Source organism: Salvelinus alpinus, chromosome 5, assembly GCF_045679555.1.
Source record: "Salvelinus alpinus chromosome 5, SLU_Salpinus.1, whole genome shotgun sequence".
NCBI lineage: Eukaryota > Metazoa > Chordata > Actinopteri > Salmoniformes > Salmonidae > Salvelinus > Salvelinus alpinus.
In genome coordinates this window covers 59,347,272-59,371,901 of record NC_092090.1, presented here as the reverse complement: position 1 = coordinate 59,371,901, position 24,630 = coordinate 59,347,272, and the positions used below count along the sequence as shown (strand labels likewise).

Sequence of the window (24,630 nt, the reverse complement as noted above, 5' to 3'; positions counted from 1 at the left end):
GTCTAGCTGTTAGGTTGCTAACTTGTCTTTTGGTTTTTGTCAGTGCAACCTGTTATTTAGACTGGTTTATGGAATGAGTTTAGCTATGGATGTGTTCCATGTGATGTTTGGATGATGAAGTTTGCATTTATGTTTTACAATAAAAGGTGAAATTGAGGAATACATTTGCGATGACCTTTATTTCCCATCAGTACAAAACATTGTTCCGATGTTTTTCCGACAACAACGCTGTTTGGACGCGTTTGTCATACGTTCTGTTGCTACTGTTCCAATCACATATTTGTGATCATACGCTGCAGGGACCACTCAACAATGATCACAAATATGTGATTGTATGCATCAAAGGGTTAACCATATTTTCACATGTATTACATTTTGTTAAGACCACCTTTTCAGGTGAGGAGAAAAGCATGTTTTTACCTCACGTGAATTGTGAAACATTCATCAGTTTCACATGTTAAAAAAAAACTCCACATGACAATCTCACTTTCACGTGTGGAGTTGCATGTTCACATGTGAAAGCGAAAATCAAACTTGCAGTTCCACATGTAAGAAAATTCCACATTTACTCCAATGTTTTTAAACAAAGTAAATGTAAATAAACAGTGTATAGCCTTCTTTCTTTTTAAAACTACATTTTTTACATTATGGATGGTCAGTCCTTGAATCCATAGTATAGTCTATGGATTTGAGAGTGGTTGCAATTTTCCCTATCTTTGGTAATGTTCCTCTGGCTTTCGCTTTTACTGCTCTTTTTCCAGTTGAAAGTTTTAGCAGATTCATTCCAGCAACATAGCACCCTGCATCTCACTGCTGGTTTGCCTCTGCAGCTAAACCTAGTCGGTCCCTGGATGGGTGACCAGATGTAGCGGGAAGTGGTGTAAATAATAATGTGAAAAATAAACGTGTAAAAAAAATCTTCATGTGAAACTTCAACATGTGGCCAAAAACCAAATGTCTGACTTTCGTGAACGTTTTACATGATTTATTATTATTTATGTTTTACATCTCAAATTGTTCATGATGTTTTTGTTATAAGGGTGGGCCACCAATACCCAATCAATCATTGGTAAAGAAGCAGTTACAGAGCGATATAATCCGATCGGTCTGAGCATCCAAGCAGACCGTCTGCAGACTTCATCAAAGAGCAGCTCCTAATGGCCATGGCAGCAACGGGCCAAAATAGGTGTGGACGAAGTTACGAAATCCCATGGCACATTGTTATTGCAAGCTTTGTCTAAATATACTGATGCAACTGTCCTTTGGTCAAATAGGCTAGTGGTAGAATGTCAGATATATCATCATTATTGAAACCATCAAAGTCACTCGGTGTGAGGTTGTTTGTTACTGCAATGAATGAATGACTATCCATAACAGGAGATATACAAATCAATTGTCCCACTCAAATTTCAACATTATTGATTCTATAGTGTCAGAGCTAGACGAACAGAGACTACTATTCTATTTTGTAAATAATTTTTATGTAGGTAAGAGGTAGCCTAAATATAATGATAACTTTGCTTTCACAAAGCACTGAGTCAAATTGCATTATGTTTAGTATGCTAGTTTGAAATTCAATAAGAAATATTTCATATTTGTCCAAATGGTCCCCTCCACGTTACCTTCTCAATGTAGCAGCAGCATGCGGAGCGCAATGACCTTGCTCTATTTCAATTGTATTAGTCCATAGCCTAATTTACAATCATGCACCTGCACCATCCTAGTCAATGTAGCCTATAAACAACTTTCTGGGCGGTTGGTTATCTGTGTACTTACCCTCAACAAGACTGGTCTTCATGATTTATGAATAAATAACAGTAGTTGAATAAATCCAGCAGAGGGAACTCTGTTTGCAGAGACTGTATATCCGCTCTCGGTTGCAATCGATAGATAATTGCAAATCCAGTTCCCTGTGCAGTCACGGACCCCCCCCTAAGCCACTGTTATATTCAAACTTTAGACGGCTTTCCTGCTGAAGCCGACAGAAGGCTGGAAATGCGCTCAGTCATTTGGGCCAGTGTGAGCGAAGACAAACTAGGGTGTAATATCCAAACTGGGACCTTTCAACCAACACACAACGTACGGGAGCGCAGAGCGCCCTTCCAAAAGGATGCACAAACAAGCAACAAAAAAACACACAAAGAGCTCAAAGTTCCAGAATTTGGAAAATCAAAAATAGACAGAAAAATACAAAAATAAATCCATGGATACTGTGGTACATATCCTGTCTGATTTCTACCCGGCTGTAATCCGAACGAGGTAGGCCTAAATGAGAAGAAGCCGCTGTGTATGGTTGTATATTGGCTGCACTGCCATGCACGATACAGTATGCGTTTGCATGGAGTCGTGAAAAAAGAGAGGGCGGGGCGGGAAGAGAGGGGCACTCAATCGAGAGAGTCCAAAGATGAATGTTTTATGGGTCTGGATCAGGGACTGCACACGAATGAATGTTTTATAAGATTCGGGCGGTTTGACGTGCTGGGAATCTATTTGGATCAGACATGTTCAAGCACACACGTGCATACGAAAACAAAATAAAAAAATTACACTGTGTAGGTGAATGGCTTTATGGGATCAGGCAAAAATAAACTATGGTAGAGAAGTGGCAACGCAGTTCTGACTGTCAAACATTCTAGACGGAATGGATCTTGACTCGCCAATAAGAACTGCATTTAGAATGAGCTTTTGACTGAACATAATTATATAGCCTACATGTAAAAATATAAGCTTTTGTTATTTCAGTAAAAAAGTAGGACACAATTCTATTCTGTTACAAATCTCCCAAATTTTCATCACCGTTTAGCATTCACCAAGTGAACCATCGAGGTCTTATTTTTTAATTGAGATAGTATAGCCTACTCTCAGATAAATTGTCGCACCGTCATTAGGTGTACACTACAGTAGGCTACACAAGTGCACAAAAAAAGCTTCTGAGGATCATGCGAAACGTTTGAGTGGATGCGGCCAACAGCTATTTGATGTAATACAAACTGCAGTTAAAAAGTGATTGAATATTGAGCACAATCGACGCATGCTGCTGAGACTGATTGGACCGAGAGGGAACCAAATCCCTGTGCTGTGTGCAGGTCTACTGAAACCCAAGGGATTTTGATCAGTAAAGACTCACTGTTATTTTTAAGTACCATGCGCCCCCTAGCGGTAGACAGAGTTATAACGTGGTCCTTCACCACTATGGACAACACCAGAGATGCTGTGGTAGATGTTCTCTCTCACCTTACAGTCTTCGGGCAACAAACTGGATATAGTGCAATTGAAGCTACTAGATGTCGTAACATACAACAAATATTTAAAAACAACCAATGACTTTTTGGTACATCTTATAAAGGAGACCAAATTCAATAGAAGATACAAGAGAGAATAGCATCTGATTTGAGTCAATCAGACTGAACAAGGCACTTCTGATGCCTGTGTTCTAGCATCAGCCATAATGCCAACATATGTGGGTTTTAGTTTACATCTGGCCACAGTACAGGTCATGGTGTATTTTAAGCTACAGACACTAAAACCAAGTGATTAAAGAATATCATATCTGACAGGTGAGGTGATGCAATGATGGATTGCTGAATACAATTTGTGGGTAGATTGTAAACCGGGGGGATAAGCCCAATCACCTTTGGTATTGAATCACACTAATAGAATACTCTGCAGAGCCTTCTATGAAACGCTTTGCAGCACAGGCCAGATAGGTTGGTAGTTGGCATGGGTAACATGACTTTTGTAACCTGGAAGAGCAAAGGTCACCCATTGTACGGAAGCAATGAGAGACTTAAACCTTAGTTAACACCTGGCTGGTGCTCAAGTCATACCCATATTACAGTTTTAACATTGTAGCTCTTTTTCCCATGGTCAAATAAAATCACAGAATGGCAGCGGGTAGCTAGTGTAGCCACCAGGTAGCCTTCCTGCACATATACAGAACATTCAGAATATATTCACACCCCTTGACTTTTTCCACATGTTGTTGTGTTAGAGCCTGCATTTAAAATGTATTAAATTGAGATGTTGTGTCACTGATCTACACACAATACCCCATAATCAAAGAGGTATTATGTTTAAATGGTGATTTTAAAACAGTTACAGAGTTGAATGGCTGTGATAGGAGATAACTGAGGATGGATCAACAACATTGTATTTACTTCACAATACTAACATAAACAACAAAGTGAAAAGAACGACGCCTGTACAGAATAAAACATATTTAAAAAAAGGAATCCTGTTTGCAATAAGGCATTAAAGTAATGCAGCAAAAAATGTGGGAAAGAAATTAACTTTTTGTCCTGAATACAAAGAGTTTCATTTGGAACTAATCCAATACAACACATCACTGAGTACCACTCTATACATGTTCAAGCATAGTGGTAACTACATCATGTTATGGGTATGCTTGTCATCGGCAAGGACAAGTGAGTTTTTGTAATAAAAAGAAACGGAATAACTCTAAGCACAGGCAAAATCCTAGAGGAAAACCTGGTTCAGTCTACTTTCCAACAGACACTGGGAGACAAATGTACCTTTCAGCAGGACAATTACCAAAAACATAATGTAAAATATACACTGGAGTTGCTTACCAAGACGAAATTGAATGTTCCTGAGTGACCTAGTTACAGTTTTGACTTAAATCGGCTTGAAAATCTATGGCTGGACTTGAAAATGTCTGTCTAGCAATGATCAACAACCAACTTGACAGAGCTTGAGGAATTGTTTTAAGAATAAATGGGCAAATATTGTACAATCCAGGTCTGCAAAGCTCTTAGAGACTTACCAGAAAGACTCACAGCTGTCATCGCTGCCAGAGGTAATGTATTGACTCATGGGGTTGAATCCTTATCTAATCAAGATATATTCGTGTTTTATTTTCCATTTATGTTTTTAAGATTTTATACATTTTCTCCCACTTTAACATTAGAGTATTTTATGTAGATCATTGACAGAATATTACATTTACATCCATTTTTATCCCACTTTGTTAGACAAAATGTGGAAAAAGTCAAGGGGTGAGAATACTTTCTGAAGCCACTGTAGTTTTCGTAATGTCACTGTGGAGATCTTGAATTAATTCCAGCCTCCTTTTATGTCCATATGTCAGTGTGTGGGTGGGGGATATATCATTACTGATTCTACTGCTTCCTCTCACCTCATTATAGAGTACTGTCTCTAATCTCCAAGACACCCACATTACCACTGCAGTGCATTATTCACGAATATGCATCCCAAATGACACCTTATTCCCTTTATAATGCACTACTTTTGACCACAGCCCTATGGGCCCTGGTCAAAAGTAGTGCACTATATAGGTAATAGGGTGTCATTTGGGAAACGGACACTGATATACAGGACTGAAAAGGATAGGTATATTGTGTGGGAGGTTGGAGGCTTTAGTCTCCTCCGTACAATAAGAGACTGTAAATTACTGCAGGTGATCACCATCACCATATGAATTGAACTTTAAGAAGATCATCTAAAAATCTTTAATTCATGACTGTAATGAAATGAGTGAGTCAAGCTGTTGGAGTTTCAAAGCTGAAAGCTCTGGTTTCTATACTATCCTTTCATCAAGAACCAGAAGGATCAAACATGGGAGCTGGATCAGATCAATTACATCCTTTGGTAGGAGAGGAAATTTGCAGGTGTTGCCATTGGAGGGATATCATTAATAAATGACATGTGCAGGACTAGCTTACATTCATAACCAGAACGATTAGTGTCCCGTGTAGTAGTAATAGCTATGCAACAGTGGTAAGTTGAATTTGGACATTGTCATTCCCTACCGCCATCAAAAGCATCACAGGTGCATCTTAAATTAACGATGGCTGTTCATTCCATCAATATCAATATTTTACAAGATACCCTGAATGTATTACATGCCAGGCTTCATAAAGAAACACTCTACATTGCATTGAGGAAAACCAATCAAGATTCCCTTCATCCAATCCCTCTTTCCACAGCTGCTGTCATTATTAGCAACAGAATGTGAGACAGATATCACCATTTTTTTTCAACTTGTAGGGCATAGTGTTCACTCACAATGCTGCTGGGTCTTCATTGAGGTGACACTAGGAGTGGCTCCCAACTTGCACCCTATTTCCCATATAGTGCACTTATTTTAACCAGACCCCTAGCTGGACAAAAGAAGTGCACTAAATAGAGAATAGGGTACCATTTGAGATGCACACCTAGTCAGATATCACTTCTGCCCTTGCAGACCTCATGACAGGTAATTTTCCCTCAGTGGCCTGCAGAAGACAATAGCAGTGATGGAATTGTTTTCACACTCTGTCCAGAACCTTATTAACTCATTGGAATAAATACAATGTTGACTTGTTCACATTAAATTGTAATTACGCTGATCCCTTCTTTCCTTGCCTACACTTTCTCATCTCACTTTTTCCATTTGTCGTTTCAATTAGATTCCCCTTCTAAGTCATCGGGACCGTGTGGATTGGAATGGCTTTTCTGACTCATAAATTAAGACGCAGTCGTCCGATGTATGTACTTTAGTGTGGCTGGGGGCCGGTGGGGAAAGGTGTGTCCCCCAATTGGCACCCTATTCCCTATATGGTGCACTACCTTTGATCAAAGGCCCATAAGCTCTGGTCAAAAGTAGTCCATTATTTAGGGAATAGGGTGCCAGATCACGCCTGACGGCCACTACATCTAGAAGGAGGGATATGCAAACATGTCATGTTTAAAGGACAATTAGATGGGAATGCATTCTCTCTCGCTCTCTCACTCTGCATCTTAATGTGCTCTGTCTGTCTGTTGACTCTGGGTTTCTTATACAGAGTAGAGGATGTTTGGGTGAGCAGTACAGACCCAGATCATTAGTCTCATAGTATAGCTTTGGTTTGATGCTGTCTTCTGGGTGATATGGGGACACAATGACAGATGTCAGTGGGTGTATTTCTCCCACAGTAGCAAAATCAATTGAACTTTTCATAAGCTGTCTGTAAGTTGAGAGTTATACAGTGTACTTAAGGACTTATGGTCCACTGTATAGGCCTACTGTGTGTATGCACGTCACATTATCAGCATTTATTGGATATCAGCATGAATTGGTTCTATAAATTGTTTGAGACTTTTTGTGATTATAGGTCAGATAGAATATAAAACCTATTTGATGTTAGTTTCACTGTAACAGATGGAACACAACAAGAGTAAAAAAGATTACACTGGACAATCATCTCCACTACAGCACAGAACAGTATAAGAACCTTACATAATCAAGCATTTGTTTGTAGCTGGTATCCCTTCTGCACTGACGGATGCTGAATATTCAAAACCTTTCAATCTGAATTAGTTATTTTTAAAGATGTTTAACTGGATTGGTTTACCCCGGCCTCTGATCATTTGAAGAATATTTGTCTTGACATTAACCTGACACAACTAAGATTCAAACCTACACCGGATTAATGTAAGAAACTCAGCAAACTCTTCGCTGATTTACCTAATTTTGACAAATTGCCCCCACAAGTACTTATTGAGTGGTGTCTTTGCTAAGGACACAAGTGATCACTGTCCTACTACATCTATTAGAGATACCAAACAGAAAAACATTGATTCTCATATAATTAAAGAAAAATGTAAAAAATAAAAACTCCCCAGACGTTTTTCATGATACGCATTGCTCTGAGCTTTCCTCTATCAGCTGCATGCCTGACCCTGAAAAGGCTCTTGAACATTTCTCATCTATTTTTATAATCTCTAGCAGATGCTCCCTTTAAACACCTTAGAGTTAAAAATAGAACAAAACCAACAAATTAATTCTCTATAGAACTTTCAGATCTCGTTATGATGAGAAATCAGGCCTGGGACAAGGCTAGAAAAACTGACTCTGTAGCTGATTGGCCACACTTCAGGCAATTGAGAAATAGATGTACTTCCTCAAATAAGAAAACAAAATCAAGCTACTTTCTATGTTCTATCTCAGACTCTGCTGGTGATCCGTCTACATTTTGGAAAGCAGTTCATGCACTGAAGCGTGGAAATTCCTCTCCTTCCCTCCCTAAGCAGACTCTGGCATCATTAATGAGAAAAAAATATGCTTTTAAACAGCATTTTATCTCAAAGAAATAGTGGTTTAATTGACCCTGGTCAGTCAGTCGACTGCTCTTCCCTCTCCCAACCTCCAGTTGGCTCAATGGCAGATCAGTCAACTACTAGTGAAGCTTTGTTTTCATTTAAACATATTTCTTCTTGTGATATGCTATATGCCTTGCTTAAGATGTATGTTTTTTTTTAATCCACTGGGGCTGATTTGCTTGATCCTTTCTTGTTGCAGCTTTCTGCTCTCCTGATTGCTGAGTCATTGACGCATATTTTTTATCTGACGGTGATCTCTAGTGCTATCCCCAGAGTTTGGAAGGTGGCCCATGTGCTCCCCCTCCACAAAGATGCTCACGCCTAGCAAAAATGTTCGAATCATTAATCCACTGTCAGCTTAGATCCTTCCTAGCTACGAGATTTATTCTAAATGTTCACCAGTCTGGTTTCAGGAAACACTGGATACTTGCTTTATTCACATATCAAAACTTTTTATACTGTTAACCACTCTTTATTAATTCAACATTTGTCTGCAATCAGTATGGATCAGGTGTCATGTAATTGGTTAAAAAATTACTTGACAGACAGGACACAATGTGTTTTTTCTGATGGTGTTTCATTGATATTACGAAAGGTGTCCCACATGGATTGATTTTAGGTCCTGTACTTATTACTGTCTATATAAATAATGCTGCTCAATCAAAAAACATTTTTTTTACATGACACTGTTGTGTATGCTATTGCCCCCAAGGTTGACCAGGCTTCAGTCTGCCTTCATTGCTTTGCAGAAAGCCTTTGTTGAACTGAAATTGGTACTTAATGCCGGTAAAACCAAGTATATGTTATTCATCAAATCACATAATTGATTTATGCATATGTACATTGGATGGTGCCCTCATTGATCGTGTTATAAATATCTGGGTATCTGAATTGACGAAAGCTATATTTCAAAAAGCATGTTGATGAGTTAGTTAAGAAATTATTCTTTAAAATAGGCTTATTTTATAGGAATAGGTTATGTCTTTCATTAAATAGCAGAAAACAAATAATTTAGTCGACATTCATACCGGATATAGACAATGCCGAAATTATCTATATGAATGCAGCAGCCACTGTATTGAAGCCAATAGACACAGTTTATCATAGCGCACTACGCTTTTTATGAGCAATAAGTTCAGTACATATTTTTGCATTCTGTATCAGAAAGTAAGCTGACCCTCTTTGAAGTCTCGTAGATCAATGCATTGCACTCTTTTTGTTTATAAAGCCCTCCGTCATAAACTACCGCCATAACTTACCTCATTGTTAACTTACAGACGTACGATATACTGTACCCAACCCGGCCTCATGGATACTAACTCTGGAGATCCCTTTGAGCTCCACTGAGTTAGGTAAATCTGCTTTTAGTTTTTTTGCACCTTACTTGTGGAATAATCACCAAGGCTGGATGAATCGGTTGATGACCTTTTAACTAAAGAATGTGTTCTATGATTGTGTTTAGCTTTTCTTGTGTTGATGTAATTATTAATGTGTATATTGATGTGCATAGTGTATATGGATGTGTATACGGGCTCATCTGTAAAAGAGACATTGGGTTTTGCTTGGGTGTTGTGGACCAAACCAAAATATAGACATACACAGCTCTCTACGGTCAGGGCGTGACAGTTACACCAGCTCTGTCAGGAGGAATGGGCCAAAATTCACCCAATGTATTGTTGGAAGCTTGTGGAAGGCTACCTGAAACGTTTGACCCAAGTTAAACAATTTAAAGTCAATGCTACCAAATACTAATTGAGTGTATGTCAACTTCTGACCCACTGGGAATGTGATAAAATAAATAATTATCTCTACTATTTTTCTGACATTTCACATTCTTAAAATAAAGTGGTGATCCTAACTGACCTAAGACAGGAAATTTTTACTCTGATTAAATGTCAGGAATTGTGAAAAACTGAATTGAAATGTATTTGGTGAAGGTGTATGTTAACTTCCGACTTCAACTGTATTCCTTGCCATCCATTCTGAAACTAACTGCAGCTCTTTGTTAAGTGTGGCATTCATTTCAGTCGCTGTAGTAGCTGACGTGTATAGTGTTGAATCATCCGTGTACTGTACATAGACACACTGGCTTTACTCAAAACCAGTGGCATGTCATTTGTAAAGATTGAAAAATATAAAGGGCCTAAACAGCTGCCCTGGGGAATTCCTGATTCTACCTGTATTATGTTGGAGAGGCTTCCATTAACGAACACCCTTTGGGTTATGTTAGACAGGTAACTCTTTATCCACAATATAGTCATAACACATACGTTTTTCCAGTAGCAGATCATGATCACTAATGTCAAAAGCCGCATCTCTTCCACCCTCACCTCAGTCACCATGACAGTAGCAGACTTGATGTTTCACCTCACCATTAACACTAGCAAATGGTTCAAAACAAGTCAGGATAATTAAAAATACGGAATGTTAAGTTGCAATGTTAGTTCATAATTATTGGCACCCTTGATAAAGATGAGCAGAAAAGACTGTATAAAAATAAATAATACAAATACTGAGCTGTATTGCATGCTCAAAAAAATGGGGAAATTATATTATTTTATACTAATACCAGGGATGGACAACTTTGATGGGGGTGGGGACCACAAAACATCTGAACTCATGAGGGGCCGCAATGGCTTGCGGGTCTGCATACCAACACCCATACCCACACATGCAGTGTCCTCGGCGTATTTAAAAAAAAATATATATATATATAACCTTTTTTTAACTAGGCAAGTAATTTAAGAACAAATTCTTAATTACAACTACGGCCTAGGAACAGTGGGTTAACTGCCTGTTCAGGGGCAGAACGACAGATTTTTACCTTGTCAGCTCGGGGACTCGATCTAGCAACCTTTCGGTTACTTGGCCCAACCCTCTAACCACTAGGCTACCTGCCGCCCCGCTTTGGGGGCCCTAAGCAACATTTTGTCATGAAAATAGAGCTCTTATTTGGTCACACACACCAGTGCAGTGGTGGGTTTGATGTTGAAAAACAGAAGCATATGCAGAAAAGTACCCCATGCCTACGGTAAAATATTGTGGTGGATCTTTGATTTTATGGGGCTATTTTGCATCCACTGGCCCTGAGGCCCTTGTTAAGGTCATAAACTTTACCAAGTGCCAGGACATTTTAACCAAAAACCTGGTTGACTATTCAAGGAGGATGACACTTGGCAGCAAGTGGATCTTCCAGCAAGACAATAACCCAAAGCATTCCGAGATAATATACAGTATGCTGGTTTTAATCTCATTATAGTTTATATTCAGATAGGATTTTGAGGATTATTCTACTTTTATAATTTTCTATTTGGTTGTCTTATTGGTTTCTGTCACGTTTTGTCTTAACTCTAAAAATAATTCAGGACAGGGCCAGGATCTGTTTTATTCCAGGAACAATACATTCTTCCAACAATACATTCCTCCCCCATCCATAAATAACTCCTTCCCTCTCATTCCTTCTCCATCTTTCTATTTCCTCTCCTTCCCTCTCCTCCAGTCCAGTCTGACAAGGCAGAGGAAGGCATGGCTAGGGATCAGTCAAGGACCTCATCTGATCTCTTTCTTTTCTAAGTCTCTCTCGCTCTCTCTTTATCGTGTTGCTTTGCCAGCTTTGCATAAGAAGTTGGTGTAAGGTCAGAAGAGAATGAGTGAAGCCTGAGGATTTGAGCTTGTTAGACAGCTGAGACAAGGACGCAGGGAATTGGAGCTCCTGACACTACATTTAACATTACATTTAAGTCATTTAGCAGACGCTCTTATCCAGAGCGACTTACAAATTGGTGCATTCACCTTATGATATCCAGTGGAACAACCACTTTACAATAGTGCATCTAACTCTTTTAAGGGGGGGGGGGGTTAGAAGGATTACTTTATCCTATCCTAGGTATTCCTTAAAGAGGTGGGGTTTCAGGTGTCTCCGGAAGGTGGTGATTGACTCCGCTGACCTGGCGTCGTGAGGGAGTTTGTTCCACCATTGGGGTGCCAGAGCAGCGAACAGTTTTGACTGGGCTGAGCGGGAACTGTACTTCCTCAGAGGTAGGGAGGCGAGCAGGCCAGAGGTGGATGAACGCAGTGCCCTTGTTTGGGTGTAGGGCCTGATCAGAGCCTGAAGGTACGGAGGTGCCGTTCCCCTCACAGCTCCGTAGGCAAGCACCATGGTCTTGTAGCGGATGCGAGCTTCAACTGGAAGCCAGTGGAGAGAGCGGAGGAGCGGGGTGACGTGAGAGAACTTGGGAAAGTTGAACACCAGACGGGCTGCGGCGTTCTGGATGAGTTGTAGGGGTTTAATGGCACAGGCAGGGAGCCCAGCCAACAGCGAGTTGCAGTAATCCAGACGGGAGATGACAAGTGCCTGGATTAGGACCTGCGCCGCTTCCTGCGTGAGGCAGGGTCGTACTCTGCGAATGTTGTAGAGCATGAACCTACAGGAACGGGTCACCGCCTTGATGTTAGTTGAGAACGACAGGGTGTTGTCCAGGATCACGCCAAGGTTCTTAGCACTCTGGGAGGAGGACACAATGGAGTTGTCAACCGTGATGGCGAGATCATGGAACGGGCAGTCCTTCCCCGGGAGGAAGAGCAGCTCCGTCTTGCCGAGGTTCAGCTTGAGGTGGTGATCCGTCATCCACACTGATATGTCTGCCAGACATGCAGAGATGCGATTCACCACCTGGTTATCAGAGGGGGGAAAGGAGAAGATTAATTGTGTGTCGTCTGCATAGCAATGATAGGAGAGACCATGTGAGGATATGACAGAGCCAAGTGACTTGGTGTATAGCGAGAATAGGAGAGGGCCTAGAACAGAGCCCTGGGGGACACCAGTGGTGAGAGCACGTGGTGCGGAGACAGATTCTCGCCACGCCACCTGGTAGGAGCGACCTGTCAGGTAGGACGCAATCCAAGCGTGGGCCGCGCCGGAGATGCCCAGCTCGGAGAGGGTGGAGAGGAGGATCTGATGGTTCACAGTATCAAAGGCAGCCGATAGGTCTAGAAGGATGAGAGCAGAGGAGAGAGAGTTAGCTTTAGCAGTGCGGAGCGCCTCCGTGACACAGAGAAGAGCAGTCTCAGTTGAATGACTAGTCTTGAAACCTGACTGATTTGGATCAAGAAGGTCATTCTGAGAGAGATAGCAGGAGAGCTGGCCAAGGACGGCACGTTCAAGAGTTTTGGAGAGAAAAGAAAGAAGGGATACTGGTCTGTAGTTGTTGACATCGGAGGGATCGAGTGTAGGTTTTTTCAGAAGGGGTGCAACTCTCGCTCTCTTGAAGACGGAAGGGACGTAGCCAGCGGTCAAGGATGAGTTGATGAGCGAGGTGAGGTAAGGGAGAAGGTCTCCAGAAATGGTCTGGAGAAGAGAGGAGGGGATAGGGTCAAGCGGGCAGGTTGTTGGGCGGCCGGCCGTCACAAGACGCGAGATTTCATCTGGAGAGAGAGGGGAGAAAGAGGTCAAAGCACAGGGTAGGGCAGTGTGAGCAGAACCAGCGGTGTCGTTTGACTTAGCAAACGAGGATCGGATGTCGTCGACCTTCTTTTCAAAATGGTTGACGAAGTCATCAGCAGAGAGGGAGGAGGGGGGAGGAGGATTCAGGAGGGAGGAGAAGGTGGCAAAGAGCTTCCTAGGGTTAGAGGCAGATGCTTGGAATTTAGAGTGGTAGAAATTGGCTTTAGCAGCAGAGACAGAAGAGGAGAATGTAGAGAGGAGGGACTGAAAGGATGCCAGGTCCGCAGGGAGGCGAGTTTTCCTCCATTTCCGCTCGGCTGCCCGGAGCCCTGTTCTGTGAGCTCGCAATGAGTCATCGAGCCACGGAGCAGGAGGGGAGGACCGAGCCGGCCTGGAGGATAGGGGACATAGAGAGTCAAAGGATGCAGAAAGGGAGGAGAGGAGGGTTGAGGAGGCAGAATCAGGAGATAGGTTGGAGAAGGTTTGAGCAGAGGGAAGAGATGATAGGATGGAAGAGGAGAGAGTAGCGGGGGAGAGAGAGCGAAGGTTGGGACGGCGCGATACCATCCGAGTAGGGGCAGTGTGGGAAGTGTTGGATGAGAGCGAGAGGGAAAAGGATACAAGGTAGTGGTCGGAGACTTGGAGGGGAGTTGCAATGAGATTAGTGGAAGAACAGCATCTAGTAAAGATGAGGTCAAGCGTATTGCCTGCCTTGTGAGTAGGGGGGGAAGGTGAGAGGGTGAGGTCAAAAGAGGAGAGGAGTGGAAAGAAGGAGGCAGAGAGGAATGAGTCAAAGGTAGACGTGGGGAGGTTAAAGTCACCCAGAACTGTGAGAGGTGAGCCATCCTCAGGAAAGGAACTTATCAGGGCGTCAAGCTCATTGATGAACTCTCCAAGGGAACCTGGAGGGCGATAAATGATAAGGATGTTAAGCTTGAAAGGGCTGGTAACTGTGACAGCATGGAATTCAAAGGAGGCGATAGACAGATGGGTCAGGGGAGAAAGAGAGAATGTCCACTTGGGAGAGATGAGGATCCCAGTGCCACCACCCCGCTGACCAGAAGCTCTCGGGGTGTGCGAGAACACGTGGGCAGACGAGGAGAGAGCAGTAGGAGTAGCAGTGTTATCAGTGGTAATCCATGTTTCCGTCAGTGCCAAAAAGTCGAGGGACTGGAGGGAAGCATAGGCTGAGATGAACTCTGCCTTGTTGGCCGCAGATCGGCAGTTCCAGAGGCTGCCTGAGACCTGGAACTCCACGTGGGTCGTGCGCGCTGGGACCACAAGGTTAGAGTAGCAGCGGCCACGCGGTGTGAAGCGTTTGTATGGTCTGTGCAGAGAGGAGAGAACAGGGATAGACAGACACATAGTTGACAGGCTACAGAAGAGGCTACGCTAATGCAAAGGAGATTGGAATGACAAGTGGACTACACGTCTCGAATGTTCAGAAAGTTAAGCTTACGTTGCAAAAAATCTTATTGACTAAAATGATATAGTACTGCTGGCTGGTGAAATAGGCTAGCTAGCAGTGGCTGCGTTGTTGACTTTGTTTGAAAGTGTAGCTGGCTAGGTAACCTCTAACTGGCTAGGTAACCTCGACAATTACTCTAGACTACACAATTATCTTGGATACAAAGACGGCTATGTAGCCAGCTAAGATCAAACAAATCAAACTGTTGTACTGTAATGAAATGAAATGTAATACTACCTGTGGAGCAAAGCGGAATGCAACTACTCGCTCCAACCCGGAAGTGCGTATCGTAGAGGGAGAGGCAATAGAAGTGTTGTTTCTTGTATTATTGTCTTTTGTGTCTTTAGAGGACTGCTTCACCTTAATGTCCCCTTTCCCTTTTCTTCTGTCCTTATTTTGTCCCACTTTGTCCCTTCTTTGTCCCTTCTTCTCTTCTGCCAACTAGACACTCCTTGTTAGCTAGCTAGCTTCTTCCAGGAATGTCCCTAGCAACTGCCTAGCAACAGGTAAACAACTTAGCTAGCTAAGAAAACGGTATAATTTTATGAAAAATTGTTACTTTTCAAAAGCCTTTCTTCTTTGTTTGCTGCTTGTTTGGTCTCCTATTCAGTTTGCAGTTTTCTTTTGATTTTTTTTCGATGTTACTCCGCTGTAAGGTCATGGAAATACTACAATGTTGTTATTTTAGTTGTGGAAATACTTCATTGATGTCATCATAGTAATCTAAGATTCTAATGAAGTCATGAAAATGCTACAGATGTAGTACATTAGTAGCCTAATGTCTTATTGGGTTTTCATAGAAATTCTACAACGAGGTCACAATAGTACTGTTTCTGAGTAGTAATAGTCCCAGTCAGTATTAGATCCATTACACTATACACTATCTACTGTATATTCTGCATAGGGGATACTGTGGGTATCTGCTTTTTAATCTACAGCAATCAATTTTGTTATGAGTTATATTGTGTTGAGAGAAGTTTTGGTTTCTGTGTTATTCACTTGAATGAAACAGCTTTATGGGCTCTAATCAGTGATTAGTTTAATTCCATTGCAATTGTATTCATTATTTCCCCCCCCCCCCTAAAAATGTAGCCCTATACATGTAGCCCTATGCAGTGACACATGGTATTATATCATACAAACGTGAGCTTTGGATGTGAAGCTTATGAGCTTAGCGCTTAACAGGAACAAATTAACAATTTGACATAGATTAAATTACTTTAGTTCATAAAGAAAGCACTGTTTAACCATTTATTATAATAGATTACAATGCATAATCTTGTCGTGGCATTAGGCTCTGCTCCTTCAGGGTAGCTGCTGAAAAAAACTGCATAGACCAGCATGGTCTGGATACCAGGCTTCGTTGTGTTTTCGCCGGAGACCAGCATTCGTTGTGTTTTTGGTGATGACCAGACTTGGTTGTGTTTTGGACACATCTCCAGCATACCAGAATATACCTGCAAAACCAGCTTCAAGTCACATTATGCTGGCTTGCAAAGTGATGTCGCTGAAGCTGAAGACTTATATTTCTCTCACTAACTTTAAACATCAGCTATCTGAGCAGCTAACCGATCGCTGCAGCTGCAGCTTTCTTTTTTTCTATTGTGTTATTGACTGTACGATTGTTTATTCCATGTGTAACTCTGTGTTGTTGTTTGTGTCGCACTGCTTTGTTTTATCTTGGCCAGGTCGCAGTTGTACATTTTAACTTGTTCTCAACTGGCCTACCTGGTTAAATAAAGGTGAAATAAAAAAAAGTCTAATTACTATTGGAATCCAGCCTGGCTATGGATAATATAAAAATGATATTCACCCACAATCTTGTATTCAGAATGACTCCCAGGGTTAGAAAAAATTATAAAGTAGAGTACCTAAACCATCTAAACTGGAACAACCATTTCAGTAACGGATGCAATTGTCAGGAATGGTGTATTGGAGGCGAAGTCAAGTGCAGGAGAGCAGATTATAATGAACAGGCACACTTTATTATAGTTCCAAAAAACGAGAGCACTACATGAAACAAACGCGCTCAAAAAAACGGAACATAAAAGTAGAGCGCGTGAATTAACACCACCTAACATGAAAACAATTACACACAATACATGATGGGAAACAGAGTGTTAAATAGAAGTAACTTAATTGGGGAAATGAAAACCAGGTGTGTATGGAAACAAGACAATTGGATATACGAAAAATGGAGCGGCGATGGCTAGAAAGCCGGTGACGTCAATCGACTCCGCCCGAACAAGGAGAGGGGCTGACTTCGGCAGAAGTCGTGACAGCCATGAGTCCAACTAAGATTAGTTTAGAAAAATGTATGCTATTTATCTTTGTGTAGCATGAAAGGTGACATTAATTCATATGTAAATGTCGAGTAGTTATGTCTAGATGTTTTTTTAAGCCCTGGCTAGCATACAGATACTATAAACAGGGTCCCTTGTGGACCACAATTGCTTTGCAGAATGTTCAGGGTTTCTATCAAAAACGAGTCAGTATGCCGAATAAACTAGATATCCTAAATAGTGTTGTGTTTGCATTGGCTCAAATAGGCTATATGGCACTAACTCAGCCAGCCAGGAGTACCTGTCGGTGGGGATGGGGGAGAGTGACTGATCAATCGTTTCATCAAGGAGAGAGGTTTCATCTGAGCAGGGGTTCAGAATCATCAGTACTATAGAAAAAAGGAATTATTCAAAAAGCTCAACAAAAAAAATTAGAGGGAAAGGATGTGGAAAGGGAAAGGATGTGCAGGATAATGTAATGTTAGCCAACCCTAAGCCAGATAACATTATTATAACAAGAACATGTTATGGGGCAGAGAGAAACATTAGCAGTTTTATACTGTTTGCAATTCTCATGCTATTTTACATATTTTGCCATGAGATTGAGAGAAAATTAGTGTTTTAGAACAAATTTCCGGTCACAACGAATCTGCTTTTGATGGGCGCCGAGACGCCTCACTTCCTCAAGCCATGTATGCTGATACCAACCTCGTTGGCACAGCCAGATCTTGGCTGACCATTTCTGGGCCCGATAAATTGGGATTACCTACCAAGCCTACAGCACAGAGGGAAATTGCAGAGAGAAAAGGCTGGCCTGGACACTGGCCAAGTAGTAATGATACTGGACCCTCAACAGCTTCGAGCCTCCTGGCCAGTGGGCCATATCACCAAGACCATGCCTGGGACCGACGGTTGTGTTAGATCAGTGGAGATCCAGGTAAAGAACCGGACATATATCCTGCCAGTTGCCCGACTAATTCCTCTCCCTGAGATGACAGAGGACATGGAGCGATGAGCCTTTGGAGGAGTGTGGAATTTAACACATTTCCGGGGTGCCTGTAGAAAAGGCCCATGGAGTTGGTAGAATCGCCCTTTAATTCATGGCCACTTGCACAGCTTGGCTAGTGCTCTTTAATTAGGTCAGGACTCAACTCATTAAAAGGACTATTTGAGATGTTGTACCCACTGTGACTATTAAAACCTACCCAAATCAGAAACCGTGGATAGATGGCAGCAATCGTGTAAAACGGAAAGCGCCAACCACCTCATTTAACCATGACAAGGTGACTGGGAATATGGCCGAATACAAACAGTGTGATTATTCCCTCCGTAAGGCAATAAACAGACAAAACGTCAAAACAGAGACAAAGTGGAGTCGCAATTCAACGGCTCAGACACAAGATGTACAGTACCAGTTAAAGGTTTGGACACACCTACTCATTAAAGGGTTTTTCTTTATTTTTACTATTTTCTACATTGTAGAATAATAGTGAAGACATCAAAACTACGAAATAACACATATAGACTCATGTAGTAACCAAAAAAGTGTTAAACAAATCAAATATATTTTATATTTGAGAATCTTCAAAGTAGCCACCCTTTACCTTTACAGCTTTGCAAACTCTTGGCATTCTCTCAACCAGCTTCACCTGGAATGCTTTTCCAACAGTCTTGAAGGAGTTCCCACATATGTTGAGCACTTGTTGGCTGCTTTTCCTTCACTCTGCAGTCCAACTCATCCCAAACCATCTCAATTGGGTTGAAGTCAGGTGATTGTGGAGGCCAGGTCATCTGATGCAGCACTCCATCACTCTCCTTCTTGGTCAAATAGCCCCTACACAGCCTGGAGGTGTGTTTTGGGTCTTGTCCTTTAAAAAAAAAAAAATGACAGTCCCACTAAGCACAAACCAGATGGGATGGCGTATCACTGTTGAATGCTGTGGTAGCCATGCTGGTTAAGTGTACCTTGAATTTTAAATAAATCACTGTCAGTGTCACCATCAAAGCACCCCCACACCATCACACTTCCTCTTCCATGCTTCACGGTGGAAACCACACATCCAGAGATCCTCCGTTCACCTACTCTGCGTTTCACAAAGACATGGCGGTTAGAGCCAAAAATCTCACATTTGGAATCAATGTCCATTGCTCGTGTTTCTTGGCCCAAGCAAGTCCCTTCTTATTATTGGTGTCCTTTAGTAGTGGTTTCTTTGCAGCAATTTGACCATGAAGTCCTGGTTCAGTTATTTCGCAGTCTCCTCTGAACAGTTTATGTTGAGATGTGTCTGTTACTTGAGCTCTGTGAAGCATTTATTTGGGCTGCAATTGCTAAGGCTGAACTCTAATGAACTTGATCGATGCCAAATACATTTAATTGAAAACTAAAATATATCTTAACTGTGGATAAGTCATTCAAGTTCAGTATTGCTAGCTAGCTAGCAAAGTTATTCACATTTCTTGCTAGCTAACCAAATGACACCTACAGCATCTCTAGCTAACAAAAAATGATATGAGGGGAAAAAGTCAGTCACTCACCCATTACTCCAATGACATGACATCCTCCAATAGCTAACTTTAGGCTCCCTGATTTTAGCTTGCTAAATAAATAGCTAGTTACATAAATAGATACGCTAGCCCGCCGATGTAAGATTCTGCTTTTCTTTTCTTAGTCAACCTTGTGTTCCTTTTCTTGTGTTCTTGAACGTAGCCCTGTTTCTTTGTGTTCTGGAACGTAGCCCTGTCTTTCATTTTTGTTCATTGATTTCACCTTTGTTCGTTTCTCACCTGGTCTCATCAGCTCCCTATTTCATTCAGTTCTTTCTGTTTGTATGGTTGTGAGGTGTTTGTTTTTGACTGCCTACCTGTGTTTGACCATTGGCTGCGACCACGATTCCTGCTTTGTGTGAAGGCTTAATAAACATCTGCCGCACACTGCGCGTGAATCTACACCTTTTTTTCCCTGAGTATTTATTACAGCCGATGTCAAACTCAATCAGCGCACGGGCCATATTGTAAAAACACAACAAATTCACGGGCCAGACAAAAACTGCGATCCAAACTGCCCATTGTTTTTATTTAAAAAAATATATCCCTTTATAAAGTGTACATAGGATGCTGTATATAGCAATTTAACATATTATAACAAAAGAGATTAATAACACTTGTCCAACCTTTGCTACTATGCTTTCAGATGTGCATAATATGCTACGACCTGAATCAAAAAGTAATTAATAACTCAAAATTTAAAAAAACGTAGCTATAGTTTGTTGTAACATTTAGACTTAAAACATGTTTTAACTTTTTTTTTGCACTGCTGGATCACCGGTGTAGTTGAATGCAGCATTGCTGTTTGGTGCACTCAAAATGCGTTTTAGATGAGTAGCCAACCTAGGCTACTGCTCAAATGTTGCTGTAATAGGCCTACATGTTTCTCTTTTGCATGGTGTTTTGTTGCAGCTTTAAAACAAAAGCCAGAGTGCAACATTTTAGTAGCCTAGGTAGGACTGCAGCATGTGTCTGTCCACTTTCCCTTCGCTGCGCTCTGTAAATGGGACACACAACAGCAGCGCCATTGAAGTTGAATTTACCAATGGGAGCGCATCAGGCTGTAATTTCATAAAGTAGGTGACTCAACTGCAGTGTTGCCAACTTAGCGACTTTGTCACTATATTTAGCGAGTATTCAGACCCCTCTTTTTCTGGTGTTATTGGAAACTTTTGGAGACTGACGTGAAAGAAAGTATCGTTCTTACTCTTCTGAACGAGCAGCGCGTGCTGCCGTGGGCCCCACCCCTGTCCCAAAGCACTCACAGGCGGCCCAGTCCCTCCCAGCTGCAGTCAAAGCAGGAGATGTTCAACCCTCCACGTCCAGACTGCAAATGAATCGCGCATGCAGGAAGCCGCCGCAGGCTGATCCCGCCCTGGCTTACATTCGGGGCGGGATGTAAATGTGAAATGTTCTTTGTCTAAAATAAATCACTGCACAAAAATAAATCACTGTATTTGACTCACACAGCCTCAGTCACTTACTCACCTTGTCCACTGTGTGTGTGCCTCTCTGTGACATAAGCTAAACATCTAGCTGGCTAGCTCATCATGTCTCAGTCTAAACTGTACACTCAAAAATACAGAAAGGAGTGGGAATCAAACTCTGAATTCAAAGGCTGGTTGAAGCCGTTTATTGGAGATGATACACTGGCATACTACCTGTATTGTAAGGCTGATTTCTACGCCTAACTTAGTGATGTAAAAAAAACACATGACGACTCAAAAACATACTCAAAAGGCAAAGCTTTATAACAGTTCCACCCAAAACAAGCTGCCATTTATGGTTAAAAAAATGTACTCTGCAAAAAAGGCTGAGGCCACCATGGCATTAGCTATTGTTGAACACTGTTCCATGCTGGCATGTGATAACATTGGAGAAGCATGTAGAGCTGCTTTCTCAGACTCCACTGCTGCTACTCACCTCAAAAAGCACAGGACAAAGTGCACAGAAATGATTAATGGTGTTCTAGCAGCATACTTCCTGAAAAAGTTGGTCGCAGATGTGGGTTACCAGGGTTTCAGCCTCCTCCTTGATGAGTCCACAGATGTAAGTGTTTCTAAGTACCTGGGGGTTGTGATAAGGTACTTTAGTGACACCAAGCAGACAATTGTATCAACATTTATGGGGCTTGTTGAGTTGGAGGGACTGCCTGCTACTCAGGCCCAGATGCTAGGATATGCATATTATTATTATATTTTGATAGAAAATACTCTGAAGTTTCTAAAACTGTTTGAATGATGTCTGTGAGTAAACTGAGATTTTTGGATATAAATATGAAATTTATCGAACAAAACATACATGTATTGTGTAACATGAAGTCCTATGAGTGTCATCTGATGAAGATCATCAAAGGTTAGTGATTAATTTTATCACGATCTGCTTTTTGTGACTCCCCTCTTTGGCTGGAAAAATAACTGTGTTTTTTTGTGACTAGGTACTGACCTAACATAATCGCATGGTATGCCTTTGTCGTAAAGCCATTTTGAAATCGCACACTGTGGTGAGATTAACAACAAGTTTTTCTTTAAAATGGTGTATAATACATGTATGTTTGAGGAATTTAAATGATGAGATTTCTGTTGTTTGAATTTGGCGCCCTGCACTTTCACTGGATGTTGGTCAGGTGGGACGTTAGCGTCCCACGTACCCTAGAGAGGTTAAAAAAGAGAAACTCCTGGGGATAGGGACTGACAATGCCTCTGTTATGACGGGGATTAACAATGGGGTCCATAAAGTGCTGAAGGAGGAGTATGGCCTAAAATATCTGGTTCTTATTCGCTGTGTGTGCCACTCTCTGCAGCTTGCTCATTTGTAGTTCTAAACATATTTAGGGTGTTTTTTACTCACTTTTTGTCTCTCCCACGACGTTATTCCTCTCTCCTACAGCGTCCATCACAATTACATGGACAATTATGCAAATTAGGTGATGACGTCTGTCACGTTCTGACCTTAGTTCCTTTGTTTTGTCTTTTGTTTTAGTATGGTCAGAGCGTGAGTTGGGTGGGATGTCTATGTTAGTTTTTCTATGATTTTCTATTTCTGTGTTTGGCCTGATATGGTTCTCAATCAGAGGCAGCTGTCAATCGGGAACCATATTTAGGTAGTCTGTTTTCTGTTGGGTTTTGTGGGTGGTTGTTTTCAGTCTTTGTGTGTCTGCACCAGACAGAATTGTTTTCGGTTTTCCTTTTTGTTTCACTTTGTTAGTTTGTATTTGTTGTATTCATTCCTATTAAAAGTCATTATGATACGGACCAAGCTGCGCATTGGTCTTCCGAGAAGAAAGCCGTTACAACGTCATTTAGTGACTTCTAGCAACTTTTAGTACAGCCAATAGCTACTTTCCTTCCTGAGGATTTGGCAACACTGTTCAACTGTTGACTCATTTATACTCGCTTCGGTGTCCTATTCGGCACGCTGGCCTGGTGCTTGACACATGGGCGCTAGCCTGTTAGCCACATTATGACTGACTTGTGATCATTGCCCTTGCTAGTTTGATTGTATTGACATTCCCAGCCTTAGTTACAGTCGTCCATTTTTGTTAATATTAAGTTATTGAAACTGAAACGGTGCATCCCATATGAGGGCGGCAGCAAACAATGTAGGAGGTCAGCTGTGAATTGCAACCTGATAGCAATACATTTTGGTCTACCAAAAAATGTATTGGTGAATTATACTAATCATGCATTAAACTGCATCAATCTATTCTGCCAACAATGCCTTACTGTATGTCATGGAATTTTGAGTAAAAAATAACCTATTTTTAGAACCTAATCTAGGACTTTGGTATTTGTGACTGATATTATGATTGTCTGTTTGTTTCATATCTGCAAAGTAGTTAAAACGCTATCAATTCCACTATAATTATGTTTGTGTCACGATCGTCGTAATAACATTCAGACCAAAGCGCAGCGTGAAATCGGTTCGACAATTTATTAGAAGTGAACCGCACCAAAAAAACAATAAAGAGCAAACGACATGTCAAGCTATGGAGTGCTCACAGGCAACTACACATAAACAAGATCCCACAAAACACAGTGGGGAAATGGCTGCCTAAATATGATCCCCAATCAGAGACAACGATAAACAGCTGCCTCTGATTGGGAACCATACCAGGCCAACATAGAAATAAAACAACCTAGATTACCCACCCTAGTCACACCCCGACCTAACCAAAATAGAGAATAAAAAGGCTCTCTATGGTCAGGGCGTGACAGTTTGTTCTAAACCTATTGATGCAACCCAGTCGTTCGTTCTAAATGTTCCGTTTTCATAATAGCTGGCAACGTTCTTATCCCTTGCTTGCCTGCTAGCTAGTCAACTTTGGCTAGCACAGTCACGTCAAACAGTGCAGCCAGAATAACAGCAGAGTAGCTGCATTTGCGTTTGTTTAAGCTGTTTTCTAGTGATTTTGGGGCGGCATACAACCATAACAATTTGCTAATGATGCACGATTTCGCCTGGCATAGAACATTTGCTCTCTTGCCAGGACACTTCAGAGGAGCTAGGCAAGTCTGTTGGAGGAGCTAGTTTGCTGAAAAACTAGCTGCATTTTGTGTTTTTCTATTGGTGTTTATTTGTATATATCCATAAAAAGTATGCTGACTCATGATTTCGACTGGCTCAGAAAAGTTGCCAGACTCTCTGTCTCGTCCCGACACACTTATTACTATGGAATAGCTGGAGATCGAATTTCAATATTGAAACAATGTTGCAAATGTCCTAGAAACAGACAGCAAGGTTAATACAAATCTCCGCTGTTGAAAACCAAATGCTAGTCTAAAATAAATGGT

The 24,630-nt window shown here is 41.5% G+C and overlaps 1 protein-coding gene and 1 long non-coding RNA gene across 2 annotated transcripts in view; one reads left to right on the top strand and one right to left on the bottom strand.

Annotated features, from left to right (window-relative positions):
- LOC139576399 (reticulon-4 receptor-like) overlaps positions 1-2,364 on the bottom strand; it is a 120,885-nt gene extending 118,521 nt beyond the window's left edge. Inside the window, exon 1 of the mRNA XM_071402504.1 lies at positions 1,777-2,364. Coding sequence (XP_071258605.1) covers positions 1,777-1,798 — 22 coding nt within the window. The 5' untranslated portion in view covers positions 1,799-2,364. The remainder of the gene's footprint in view (positions 1-1,776) is intronic.
- LOC139576408 (uncharacterized) overlaps positions 1-24,630 on the top strand; it is a 530,253-nt gene that overhangs the window by 218,018 nt on the left and 287,605 nt on the right. The window lies entirely within an intron of this gene.